This window comes from Helianthus annuus, chromosome 12, assembly GCF_002127325.2.
Source record: "Helianthus annuus cultivar XRQ/B chromosome 12, HanXRQr2.0-SUNRISE, whole genome shotgun sequence".
In the NCBI taxonomy this organism is placed as follows: Eukaryota; Viridiplantae; Streptophyta; class Magnoliopsida; order Asterales; family Asteraceae; genus Helianthus; species Helianthus annuus.
In genome coordinates this window covers 14,357,227-14,370,115 of record NC_035444.2, presented here as the reverse complement: position 1 = coordinate 14,370,115, position 12,889 = coordinate 14,357,227, and the positions used below count along the sequence as shown (strand labels likewise).

General features: G+C 38.1%; 1 protein-coding gene across 1 annotated transcript; it reads right to left on the bottom strand.

Annotated features, from left to right (window-relative positions):
* Positions 1-6,305: 6,305 nt before the first annotated feature.
* On the bottom strand, positions 6,306-7,390 carry LOC110892490. Its single transcript, XM_022139650.1, has 2 exons — positions 6,883-7,390; positions 6,306-6,730 (listed from the first exon to the last, which is right to left on the bottom strand). The coding sequence occupies exons 1-2, from the start codon at positions 7,388-7,390 to the stop codon at positions 6,306-6,308; spliced, it is 933 nt and encodes a 310-aa protein (XP_021995342.1).
* Between the last annotated feature and the right edge of the window lie 5,499 nt (positions 7,391-12,889).

The following is a 12,889-nucleotide window of genomic DNA, read 5'->3' as shown; positions in this document are numbered from 1 at the left end:
TAACAGTCCAGCATAGATTTCGTTGGGAAGTGCAGAGGCTATGATGCTAAACGCTTTGGCATCCAGTTCAAACTTCTGAAAATCCAATTCAGTGTAATTTTCAGTTGGTTTAGGAACGGACTTTTTGGCGTCCTCTGCGCTTGGCACCATAGGAACATGAGGACCGAAAACGACAGACCTCCAACATCCAGTGTTTTGCTGAGCGAGGATGTGACACATCCTTCGCTCCCAGATGTTGTACTCATTTCTTTTCAGCATGGGTGGTTTAAACAAAGAGCCAATGTTGTTTTTATCATCTTGTGATTGCGACTTCTTTCTGGTTGTTTTACAGGCACTGATCAATCAACTTTATCGGTAATTGAACCTTACTCTGTTTTTCAACAATACAAACAAACGATCAGTATCAACAATTTTGAGCCGAACTATTTATGTCAAAATGATTGTTAAATCAAATTTGACTGTCCAAGATCTGATACCAATTGTTAGGATCTGAGTTTGGATTGATTGTGATTTGTGTTTGAAATTAGATGAACAAATGAAAGAGTAGTGCAGCGGAAATTATATGGAAACAAACTTTTCACAATCAAACAGAAGATATGCTTTCAATCATACATTTTCATCACTGAATCAAATGATTAAATTTAGTTTTAAACTGCAATTATAATGAATGTATGATATGCAAACTCCCCCTCAGCCCGAGCTCAGTGTTTGTTCGTGCAGAAAGAAGATGGTGAAAGAGCTAAACAGAACAGTAAATTGTACTGTTCTATTTATAGGCACTTGCAAACCACTGAGCATCAAAGCTGACGTCACCATGAAAGTGACATCTAACCTCCTAACAAACTCTAACCTCTGATCTATGCAAACACTCCTATGCTAACTACTGATATTACATTTCAATACATAAAACAAACTCAAACTGCTGCTGCATCCTTCCACTGTTGTGAACCCAGCAGTTCTTGTCATGATCAGCAGTGCTTGAACCAAGGCAGTAGATTGAGCAGCAGAGCTTAAGTTCTTCTATCAGACTTTGTCTTGAACAGCAGTTGTAGGTCAGCAGTTTGCATGATCAGCAGATAGGAGGTCAGCAGATGTTGAAACCACTTTCAAGGGGAGAGACTTGCAACCAAACATCTTCTTATTCTGAATCTACTGATGTGATCCAGTTTTGGCTTTTATTATATGTTCCTTTGGTAGGGTTCAATCCCAACAGGCACCCTCTGATTCCCGCTCTAACTAGATCAAATGTCGGGTCAAAGTTGTTTAGAAAAAGTCAATAGAATGCTAATTTTCGAATTTACGCATAATTAACAATGTAGAAGGCATGTAACCTATTTTATCACTCATATAACTTGGTAATAAGTATAACAACTGATCTAAGCTTGTTTGATCCGACAATTTTCTGTTTAGACCCGGTTCAGAACCGAAAGTCGCAAAACTTTGACTTTTGCTTTGACTTCAGTTCTGGTCCGTTTCAGTAGAGTTTAGAAATGCCTTAGGACTTCCTTAGGACCAGGTTACATGATAGTATAACCCTCTATGACTGGTTCGTTGATTGTCCGCTTCGTTTACAAGTTTCCGTTAATTGCCTAATGATTGACCATAATGCCCTTTTATCCATAGAACGAGAATTTTGGAAATGTGAAAGGACAATAATCTTCGTTACTGATTATTAAGCATGTCCCTAAAGTTTCATAGCAGTTCGAGGTCCAGAATAGGAGTTATGCTAAATAGTGCAATTAAGAAACTTTTGTTAATTAACGGCGCACTTAGCATAAAGCCTATCTAAACCCAACTTTTGGCACCAAACCTTTTACCCACTAATTTAATATAATATTTTGGGATTTTAAAGATTTTTAATTATTTTTAAACTGCTCATAACCTAAGGTTATGGCGTTGATTCGGTAAATACCGATTATACCCTTTTCGGGCATAAAATGAGTTCTACATAGTGTTTTGATGCAAATCCAATTGCTACTGATTTTATATAACAAATAAAGTATTTTGAACTATGTAACCTGATCAGAAAACTCAGATTTCCTGTTTAACCCGGAAATCGCTTAAAATGGCTTTTTACGCGTATTAAACGCCTAGTATAGGTTTAAAACCATTTTGTCATATAAAGACTTAATACCTACTGATGTAACTTGTTAAAGTAAGTGGTTTTACTGATCACTTCAGACCCGAACATCAGAATTTTAAATAATCTCTTTTATAATCTTTAAAATGACCAAAATCCCCCTACGGGGCTTATATTAAGGTTAAACTCATTTTGGGCATAATGAAAGGTATCCTACTGATATCACAACATATTTAGGGCATATTAACTTACGAAACTTGTAAATGACTCTCATGGTTACCCGTTACGCTTCCTACGCGTTCAGTTCGGTTTATGTAACTAGTTTACATAAATTAGCCGAAACGGGTCAAACCTTATCGTTTTTATCTCAAAATCCAGAAGGTGTTTAGTTCACCCATATTATACAAGTCTTTAAACTTGTCGGGACTAAAACACATCCTATTCCGGTCTTCGCCTAATCGTGCGTTCGAACCGTATATTTCGTTAAAACTAACCGGTCTAAGTTTAGACTTAATTAAAGACCCGTTAGGATTCTAACAGGTTGTCATAAACCTTCGTTCCAGAATAGGAGACCCGGTAAAAGCTACCCGCACTTGCTATTTTTGATTGATACTTGCAAAGGTAAATACTTTTAACTTAATTTCCCTTATACGAGCTTGGGGTACGGTATATAAAATACCGCTTGGTCCAGCATTGATTCTTTAATCGAATAGAGATTAAATCATTGATATGATTCGTTTTCAAATGTTTTGTTTGCTTAAAGCCTTTGGGGGGTTAATGACCATGTCCCGGATATCCTTGGCATCATCTTACGAGATGGCCACGACCTGAGCACGGGGTGTAGGCGTACACCCGTCAGTGCATAAATGAATAAATAATGTGGTGTGTCTATTGATCTTTAACCCGGTCTACGGATCGGGCTACTGAACGTATAAGAAACATGTAATTCGTTTACAAGTATTATATTCAAATAATTATCCCAAGTTATAAAAGTTTGTGCCACGTGCATTCAAATCAATTTTATTAAACTTTTCAAACTGAGTCGGTTGAATGTATTTACCAGTGTAAACTGACGTATTTTCCCAAAAAGGTTAAGTGCAGGTACTACGCGAACTAGGCTGGCTTTCTCCTAGCATCCATAATAAGTCTCGCAATGCTTGGATGTCAAAACTGTTGAACAATGTTTCCTATTTATTTTTGATCCCCCTGTGGATTATTTTCAACTGTTTGTGATACTTGATATTACAATTATATTCGGTTGAAATATATCTATCTTTTGCTTCCGCTGTGCATTTAAATATTGTGTTGTTTGATTGTAATGTTACCAACTACGTCACATAAATCCCCCAACGGGCCCACCGGTGAAACGTGTAAATATCGGGGTGTGACACCTTGTGACGACGAGACTTTCTAGAGCCCGTCCCGGACGGCCTAGAGCCCGTCCCCGACGACCTCTAGTTTTTCCTATTTCGTCCGAAACTATTTTCTTCATAACTTCTTCGTTATAGCTCTGTTTTACTCATCGTTTTCGCCCACGTACTCGTAATTCAGCCCTCTATCATGTCATCTTCTGATATATTCATTTTAAATCCATTAACATTCCCAAAACACATCCAATCTTTGTGATTAACCCGGTTTTGTTCATTTCACATCCCCGGTTGATCCGATTCACGTCCCGGTGCTCCGGTTAGCTCCCGATTAGCTCCTTAAACTCTTTTAGACATGTAAAACACGAATCCCATTAAAAGTAGGCTATTCAAGATTAAAAGCTATGTAAAAAACATCAACTTAAGCACAAACGATAACTAGTTTTCGACCACGTATCACATCCCCACACTTGTCTTTTGCTTGCCCTCAAGCAAATCTGTTTTTCACTTTCACGTGGGTCGAACAACGAATACACTCCCCATTCCCGAGACGAAGGTTAAGGTCAATTGTCATACTAAAGTTCAAACTCTTTACAATTTTCAACATATTTAACGGTGAAGTGACTAATCACAAAAAAATGGTTATCCAAGATTAACCCGCCCGTAAAACTAACAAGTCATGCACATCCCTCACAATGTTCTCTCCACTCGGCTTATAAATTGGCTAATGTGTATAATGTATTAGCACTTCAATCAATTAATCGCTCAAAACCGATTAGAACACGTACCCGCATAGGCTTGCAACTCAATCATTCTCCACCACCGAACACGAATATCAAGCACAAGTCATAAGGTCTTTGAACGGGTTGTAACGGGGCTAGGCTAAGGGTAGGAAATAGGATATTTTAAAGTGGCTAAGGTGATGTAAATTCGATTTTTATTACAAAACAACTAATCTACGCACAACTAACTACCAATATCAAACTAGAAGGCAACAAGCTTTCGCCTTTTATTTCTCAATTAAGAACACATATTTTTGTTCTTTTCTCAACAATTTTCTTGTCTTTTTCATAACATTTTCTGATTTTTCTCTCTTTTTTTTATATGCAAACAAACAAACAACTATACAAACTTGACTACTATAATCGAATTTCCATCACACGGGTTAAAAACAAAAAGGTTTAAGGTTATGGGCTAAAGGGTGGTCAAATGAAAGGGTTAGGCTCAAAATTGGCTACTAAGGGATAATTTTTAGGTAAGGATATATAAATGGTGTAAACGGAAAAGGATTACCTAATGCCTTAATCATTCTCGTGCTTGTATTCGGTCTATGGTCTCGAACGTATCAAAAGTTGCAAGTTCTACAATACGAGACTAATGGTCCACTCAAACAAAGAAATTATGTATATGTAAATCTATGATATAAAAGTGGCTCAAAACCTCACGTATAAGGGCATGGTATGTGATATGCATAAAATGCTAGTTCCTTAGGCGAATTATTCCCAAATAACCACCCGCTAAATACCCGCCATGTTATTACTTTGAACTTGACCATGACAAAAGACCAAATGGGTTGTGCCATCTCTCGTTGACTTAGTTACTTGTGTTTTTAAGATCGCTATTGAAACAAGAAATTTTTAATTTTTTTTTTTTGAAATTTTCCCCCATCCTCACACTTGAGGTAAACATTGTCCTCAATGTGTAGTGTTTAAATGAACGGGTCAAAATCGAAAACTTTTAATTTTTTGAAATTTTCCTCCATCCCCACACTTGAGGTAAACATTGTCCTCAATGTGTAGTGTTTAAATGAACAGGTCAAAATCGAAAACTTTTACTACTCCCCCATCCCCACACTTGAGGTACACATTGTCCTCAATGTGTAAGAACTAGAGTTTTAAAACACACAAGGGATGTGACACGGCTAACCTCCCAAAAATTTCACCCCGGAAAATAAAATACAATTTACAATCCACTTATTACTAATCTAAGAATCAAGGTAAAAGGAAACGCATGCACCTGATTTTTGTCGCTAGATGCTCATATCTTCTTCTTCTCGTCATAAAAACGGTTGTCTCGCGAACATGTTGTACCTACAAATCTTAACCCTTGTGTAGAAGCATGCTTCTCACAGCCATTGAAATTTGTTAGGAGGTTAGTTCTACCATTTTTATGAAAGTGTTACCAAATCATGCGTTAAATTAACTTGATTTTTGTGGAAAAATAATTTACAATAATAACAATCCTAACTCACTTTCGTAGGAATCACGTCGGCATTTAGCATATGCACGCAAGCCCTTTAAACCTCCCGATAGCTCGGGAAGACGAGTAGGTCTCGTGAGGGTTATATAGGGAACACACCCACAATGTTCATTTAACTAATAAAACGAAATAACAAAATTATACAACAACAACAATACTAACTAAACTACGGATAACAACTAAAATGAAATGCGAAATAAAATATACAACAACACTTGACCTACCACCTCATGGTGGTCGAATGGCATGCTTGCCGCCTACAAACTCCTCGAAATCACCCACCGGTGATTCATACCATTTGTTGCCAAACGGTCCAAACCTCCTCACTTCCTCTTCCTTCTTCTTTTCTTGAGGCGACGTCTTCGCCTTCTTCTTCTTGACCGGTTTCTTCTTTGGTTCTCCAAACCTACCAACCATAGCACATACCTTTTTGTTTGGATTCATGTCCTTCTTGGGACACGTATCCTCACCGAGCGGGTTAGTAAATTTTGGAAAAACATTTAAATTTAATTCCCGGTCCCCAAATTTCATGCTTACCGTTCCCGTTGCACAATTTGTTATGGCATTAGCTGTTGCAAGGAACGGTCTACCCAATATGACTATCGGGTGTCCTCAATACACCCAGCATAGTCTACTACCAAAAAGTCAACTGGGTAGTAGCAATCATCCACCTTAACAATCACATCCTCCACCATCCCCCGTGGATGCATGGGAGTCTGATCGGCCAATACTACGGGAGTATCAAACTTTTTCAATGGACCAAAATCATATTGGTCATACAAACTCCCGGGCAAGATGCTCACACAAGCTCCAAGATCTAGGAGCGCCCTCTCAATTTTAAATGTTCCAATTTGAATTGGGATAAGAGGGTCTCCTGGATCTTGAACTTTTTGGGGGAGCGCACTTGATAAAACAGCACTAACATGTGATACCAAATCAATTGGTTCGGGTAATTTATTGTGCCGTTTTTCAATGCTCAACTCTTTCAAACATTCCACATGAGCCGGAACCTTTTTAATGTCATCTATTAATGGTAAATTAATTTTTGCTTGTTTAAAATTTTCCCACCCCACGTCCTTCGGTGGGTACCGTTCCTCAACTTTTGATGCATTACTCGGGTTAAGTTGATTTAAACAATTTTCACAAAAGAATTTTTAGTTATATTTTCAATTTTACTTTGTGAAATCGTTTCTTGTTCATTTTCACTTTCCAGCTCATCACTTATATCTTCCACTACACCATCAACATATTGTGGTGGTGGAATGCTTTGAACACTACAAATTTCATCATTCGGAAGAAGACTTACAGCGCTAATGTGTACATTCCTCACATTGCCCGTGCTTGAGCTTTGATGCTTCGGGTTCATTGCGGTGTCACTTGGAAGTCTTCCTCCACTTCCACGAATTTGGGCCATTTCTTCCGCAAGTTGACCCACTTGCTTTTCCAATGCCTTATGTGACTTGTCTCGCACCTCAAACTCTTTCTTTATCTCTTGATTTGAATGGTTGATAGCATTCATAATAGCATCAAGTTTAGAGTTTAATGAATCATCACCTTGAGAGTTTGAATTGCCACTCCCATTACCGCCTTGATTGTAGTTCCTTTGGTAACCCCCTTGGTTATTTCCTTGGCGATTTTGATATGATGACCCGCTTTGGTTACCCGGTTGAAAATTCGGGTTCATTTGATTCGCGGCATTCCCATATCGGAAGTTGGGATGGTTTCTCAATCCGGGGTGATAAGTGTTGGAGTTCATATCATATTGCCTTCGGTCCCCATACACTTGATTCACCTCCACAGTGGCTTGACAATTCTCGGTCCGGTGACCGATATCTCCGCATTCTTCATATACGACTTACTGCACCGCATTCACTTCTCTTTTCTTCATGCGGGCCAACTCACGGTCCAACGTGTTAATCCGATCCTTGGAATTAGCATCACGATCGGGCCAAGACCTTGAGGTAGGGTGCTTTTTGGCTCGGTCGGCCGATTCTTTCGCCTTTGACCTCTTACTCATCCTTTCTAGGAACTCCCAATCGTCATCCTCGTGATTGCTTAATAGAGTTCCGTCGCTCGTTGACTCGAGGTGTAACATCCGTCAAAAACGGATATCCAAAATCCGACCCGTTTTGAAATTTTGGATCCTAACCCTTGGAACTCGAGAGCTTCGCAAACTAATTAATCGTTTAGTTTGTTATAAATATGGCCAGTTAATTATTCATTAGTTTAATTAATTAATTTATTTAATTTTACAATTTAAAAGTTTTATTCTTTTATTTTTATAAAAATAATTTAATTAGTTTGTTAAGATAAATAATATAAACAACCAAGTACAAATTGGTTAACCAAGTTAGTGTGGTTAGTCTAGAGTAATTCTAGTTAAGGGACCATATGGTAACCTTTTAAAACCTTAAACTAAAACTAAAACTAAAAAAAAGATATAAATATGCAGACCACGGGACTCGAACCCGGGTCTCGCATATAACAAGTAACACAACAACCACCCGGCCATATCTTGGAATTTAATTAAAATCCTATCCGCTAAACTTTTAAATAAGCGAAAATTTCGGAAACTTTTTTGAAACATTTGCCGCCCAACAGTTACAGCAAGCAACATTCGTTTTCGAAATATTTGCTAATTTTTCGAGAGTTATAAACAAATTTCCGCGTTTCCTTTTCGTTTAAACCATGATTGATCGATGATTGATCTTTCCCTCCTTTCCAACATTAAACGCAATCACGAACCCGGACGTTCATCAGTCCAGATTCCATGCACGCGTCTTCGGAAACAACCAAGACAACCACATTTCTTTTCTTAAAAACCATCGCTGATTTCGGTTCCTGATTTCTCGGTAATGAGCTGTTGATTAACGCGTTTCCTTTTTACACATCAATCACGATTCGCTTCCAAACTTACGGGACTTGCGAAACACTATATAAAGGACACCCTCATAGCCAATCTCGACACTCCCTCATACCACCACAACACTCTCGCACAACCCGCACACCTGCCGGAGAGGGTTGGACGTCGTCAAAGGTCTCGCCGGAGTTTGAACATCTACCGGAGAACTCGTAGACGGAACCGGAATTCAGAGACGACATCACGACGTCGACGGGACTCCACAAGTTTGCGGTATCCCTTTCTTTATTTTCGGTTTCTTATTGCGTTACCTTGTCGATTCGTTCATTTACATAACCATTTTACACAACCTTCTATCCCAGTACGTTATTAGCAAGACTATATGCTTGCTGATACACACTTTTAATATGCTAAAAGGTTGCTTTCAACACTTTTAAAATACTAATCTGATCGTATACTTTCAGTATTATTTCAATACTTCATATTTTATGTGTTAATAAAAAATATATATATATATATATATATATATATATATATATATATATATATATATATATTATTTTTAGTTGTAGTAGATCTATATAAACGAGAAAAAAAAAATTAAAAAGTGTGAATGAGACTTTGTTATACAAATAAAGGTTAACGGATCGTTAACTAGAGGTTTTTGACCGTTTCTTTTTGAGACTTTTCTCTTTATTTCCACCTTTTGATTTAATAAAAACCTTTTATCCAGTAGTTTTACTTTTAACACTTTAAACCCATTAATAATACAACTAATCATCTTTTATTATTCTTTGAATTCTTTTTCTTTAAATTTGTTAATAACATAAATTCTTATAACACTTTTATGACATTATAACAATTAGATAAATTATGGATATCAGGTTAAACTCTAAATCAATACTTATTTAAAGTCATAGTAATCGCCATTGTGGTACTTCATATTTAGGATAATCACTTTTGTTCATCTTCTTGGCTTCCAATCAATTACTCGTGCATTATTACAAGAAAACGCAACGCAACCAATGTGAGTATACATGACCCATTTTCGTTTTACACTTTTGGGTGCAATATGTATTACATATCAAACATCACAACACATTAAACATTTTATGCACACTCATTCCATATTCTATGTGACACACTCTATTCATGTTAGACATGTTATGCTACTGTAAACACCTAATGACTATGTGTTCATTAACTTCGTACAAGTCTCCCCTAACAATGGTAGCGCTATAGGTTGAGAAACGCCCCTCCTGTTCTACGAGCAGGTATTGTTAGGTTAAACTATGTCAACCTACTCAAACTCGTTTGGGTACACTTTAATTGCGTTAAACTTTGGTTTGGGCACATAGAGTAACATCGTTTCGAGTATATACTGTCAATATAGTATGGTATTTCACATTTGGAATTGAGTAACATTTTAAACATGTATATACTATGTATGAAAACTTGTATACTCAATCAAGCTAGGATGAACTCTAGAAACCCACATAACATTTGAATTATTGTTGAACAATATGTTGTGTTGTTTGGAACTATGTATTTCACTTTAAAGTTTATGAAATGAATTAAATAAATTATTGTCACATTTAGTGTTATGTTGTTTTGAGCAATTTGTTCGTCTCATCCCGATGTTTCCGCCATCGGTTGAGGTGTGACACGAGGCGATTCCACGTTTCATCATCCAAACCCCGTACAAAACACTTAACCAATTCCCACTTCTCTATTTGGTGATGTGGGCATTTCCGAATCAATTCTTTGTATCTAGTGAATGCTTCATGTAACGGTTCACTCGATAGTTGCCGAAACGACCTTATTTCATCCCGTGCATCATCGGTCTTCGCCATTGAATAGTATTCATCAAGAAATACTTGTTGCATCTCGCCCCATGTCCGAATACTATTCGCTGGAAGTGTAAGAAACCATTGCTTCGCCTTGTCTTTTAGCGAAAACTGGAATAATCGAAGCTTGACCTCCTCCAATGCAAAGTTGTGCCCCCCGATAGTGTTACAAATGGAGGAAAACTCCGCCAAATGCGTGTACAGTTCATTATTAGACCTCCCATTGAAGTGGGGAAGTATATTGATGTAATGAGGCTTACAGTCGAACATTCTCCTTTCACAAACTATTGGAGAGTCATTATCCGTAACCACCGGTCTAAAACGGTCATTTACTCCCCGTGGAGGTTGTTGACGACGATGCGGACCATTAACTTCTTGATCCACCGTCCTTCGATTATCTCTCCTATCAACTCTTTCGTTTCCACCTTGGTTGCCCCTTTGATTACCCCCTCCCATGAAACGAGGAATCCGGTTAGGGTTAGCATTGTTGTTGTAAAACCCATCATTCCGGTTCCTTTGGTTGTTGTTCCGTGGTTGGCGGTTGTTTTCCTAACCGTCATTTCTCCTATTCCCATACCTGTAGTCATCGTTCCCCACAAAGTTGGCGTTTTGGTAGCCAAACTCATCATCTTCAAACCCTCTTGCATTGTAAGTGTTACCTCTATTCACGTACCTCCAATCTTCATCATCATTAGCCCGATCATAGTAATATCCCCCATCGTCCGATATTCCGTATGAACACTCACATGTTCCGGCGATTGATAACAGGGAACACTATACGGTTCGTCATCGGGGATAGCGTTTCTCAAGTCGTCGATGTTAAAGAACGGATCTTCATTCACGGGATTGCCACGATCTCGATTGCCTCTACGGTCAGAATTGACATTCCGATCATCAAGGTGAATGGGTAAGGAGTTTTGTCGGTGAAGGTTTTGTTGTTGGGGTGTTCTTTGGGTGTTGTTGGGATTTTGGTTTCGGAAAGGTGGTGTAGGTGGTCGAGAGTTGTTATTACCACCCGGTTGTTCTTGAGGTATAGGTTGAACATTTTGGGCGGGATTAAAATTGCTTCGGTATTGGAATTGGTTCGGGTTTTGATTTTGGTTAAGGTTTTGGTTTGAGTTTTGATTTGCCATTGAATCGGTTTCAATGGACGGTGTGAGTTGTGGTGTTTGGGTGACTTGGTTAGAAGCAAGTGTTGCCTCCAACCGGCTTGCTAAATTCCTTCTTGCAACTCTTTCGATTTCCGGTTCATAGACTAACGGTGAAGTCCTCCCGGAGTTCCGCGTATGCATGCACTACCTGTAACCTGCACAAGTAACACACCCCACGTAACAAAGAAAAAGACAAAGTACAAGAAAAGAAATTATGCAACTTAAACAGTTAATCACACAAATTCAAACAATATACAAACACAAAGCGCACGCACTTCCCGCCAACGGCGCCAAAATTTGATCGGAGTGTCGCGCTCCAGTCAAAGATAATATTTATAAGCCCTATTTACCCTTAACAATTAGCTAGTGGTAGCAAGGGGTCGAACCACGAAGAGTATGTGGTTTGTGTGTGGATTCGATTGAATTAGAACAATTGTCACAGTTTATGAAGCTTGCCAGATATTTTTGTATTTTTGTTTAGTTGAAAGATGTAATTTAAACTAAAGGAATTGATTTAATTGATTAATAACTACGAATTAATGATTGCAAGAAAGATTGATTACTAAACGATAATAAGAAAAAGGGTTCACACCCGGTTTCGGTAATTGCCAACCTAGGGTTTCTACAAGTCTTTAGATTCAACTCAATTGCGTACGATTAGCGGATTTAGTGTACTGTGACTTAGGTTCCAATAACTATCAACGTTTCGAAAAACAGACAAGAATACACTTTGTAATCAACACAAGTAAAACCTAACCACGACAATGCATAACTACACATAACCATTTCGTAAAGTCATAACTTTTAACATCGTTCGACAATTTACGAATACGAAACAAATGTAAACTATTGTCAATGGTTTCAAAAATCAAACACAATTTGTCACAAAGTTGAAGCAAGAAACAATTCAAAACCCTAAATTAAACAACTACCTACACTGGGTGAAACCAAGGTGATTAGCCGCTCATGGTTGAAAAAGCTTGAACACCGGATGCTTGGAACTTGAATGGAGTCATCTTGAAGCTTGAAGGATGATGAAATGAAGAAGATTAGGGTTTATGATGGTGAGAGGTTCAATGGATATGGATGAATGGATATTAGGGTTTAATGGAATGGTTGGAGAGTGATGAATTCGGTAAGGATTCGGGTAATGATGGATGATGGTGGATATTGTAGAATGATTCACAATCAAGATGATCCTATTCTCCGGCTCCAAGATGAAGATTTGTACTCCCAGGACATGTAACCCCCGTTTGAATGCTAAAAATTCCATTTAAACTCGTTCCCAACAACCCAAGTAGCAAAATTCGCGTTTCAGTAAACCA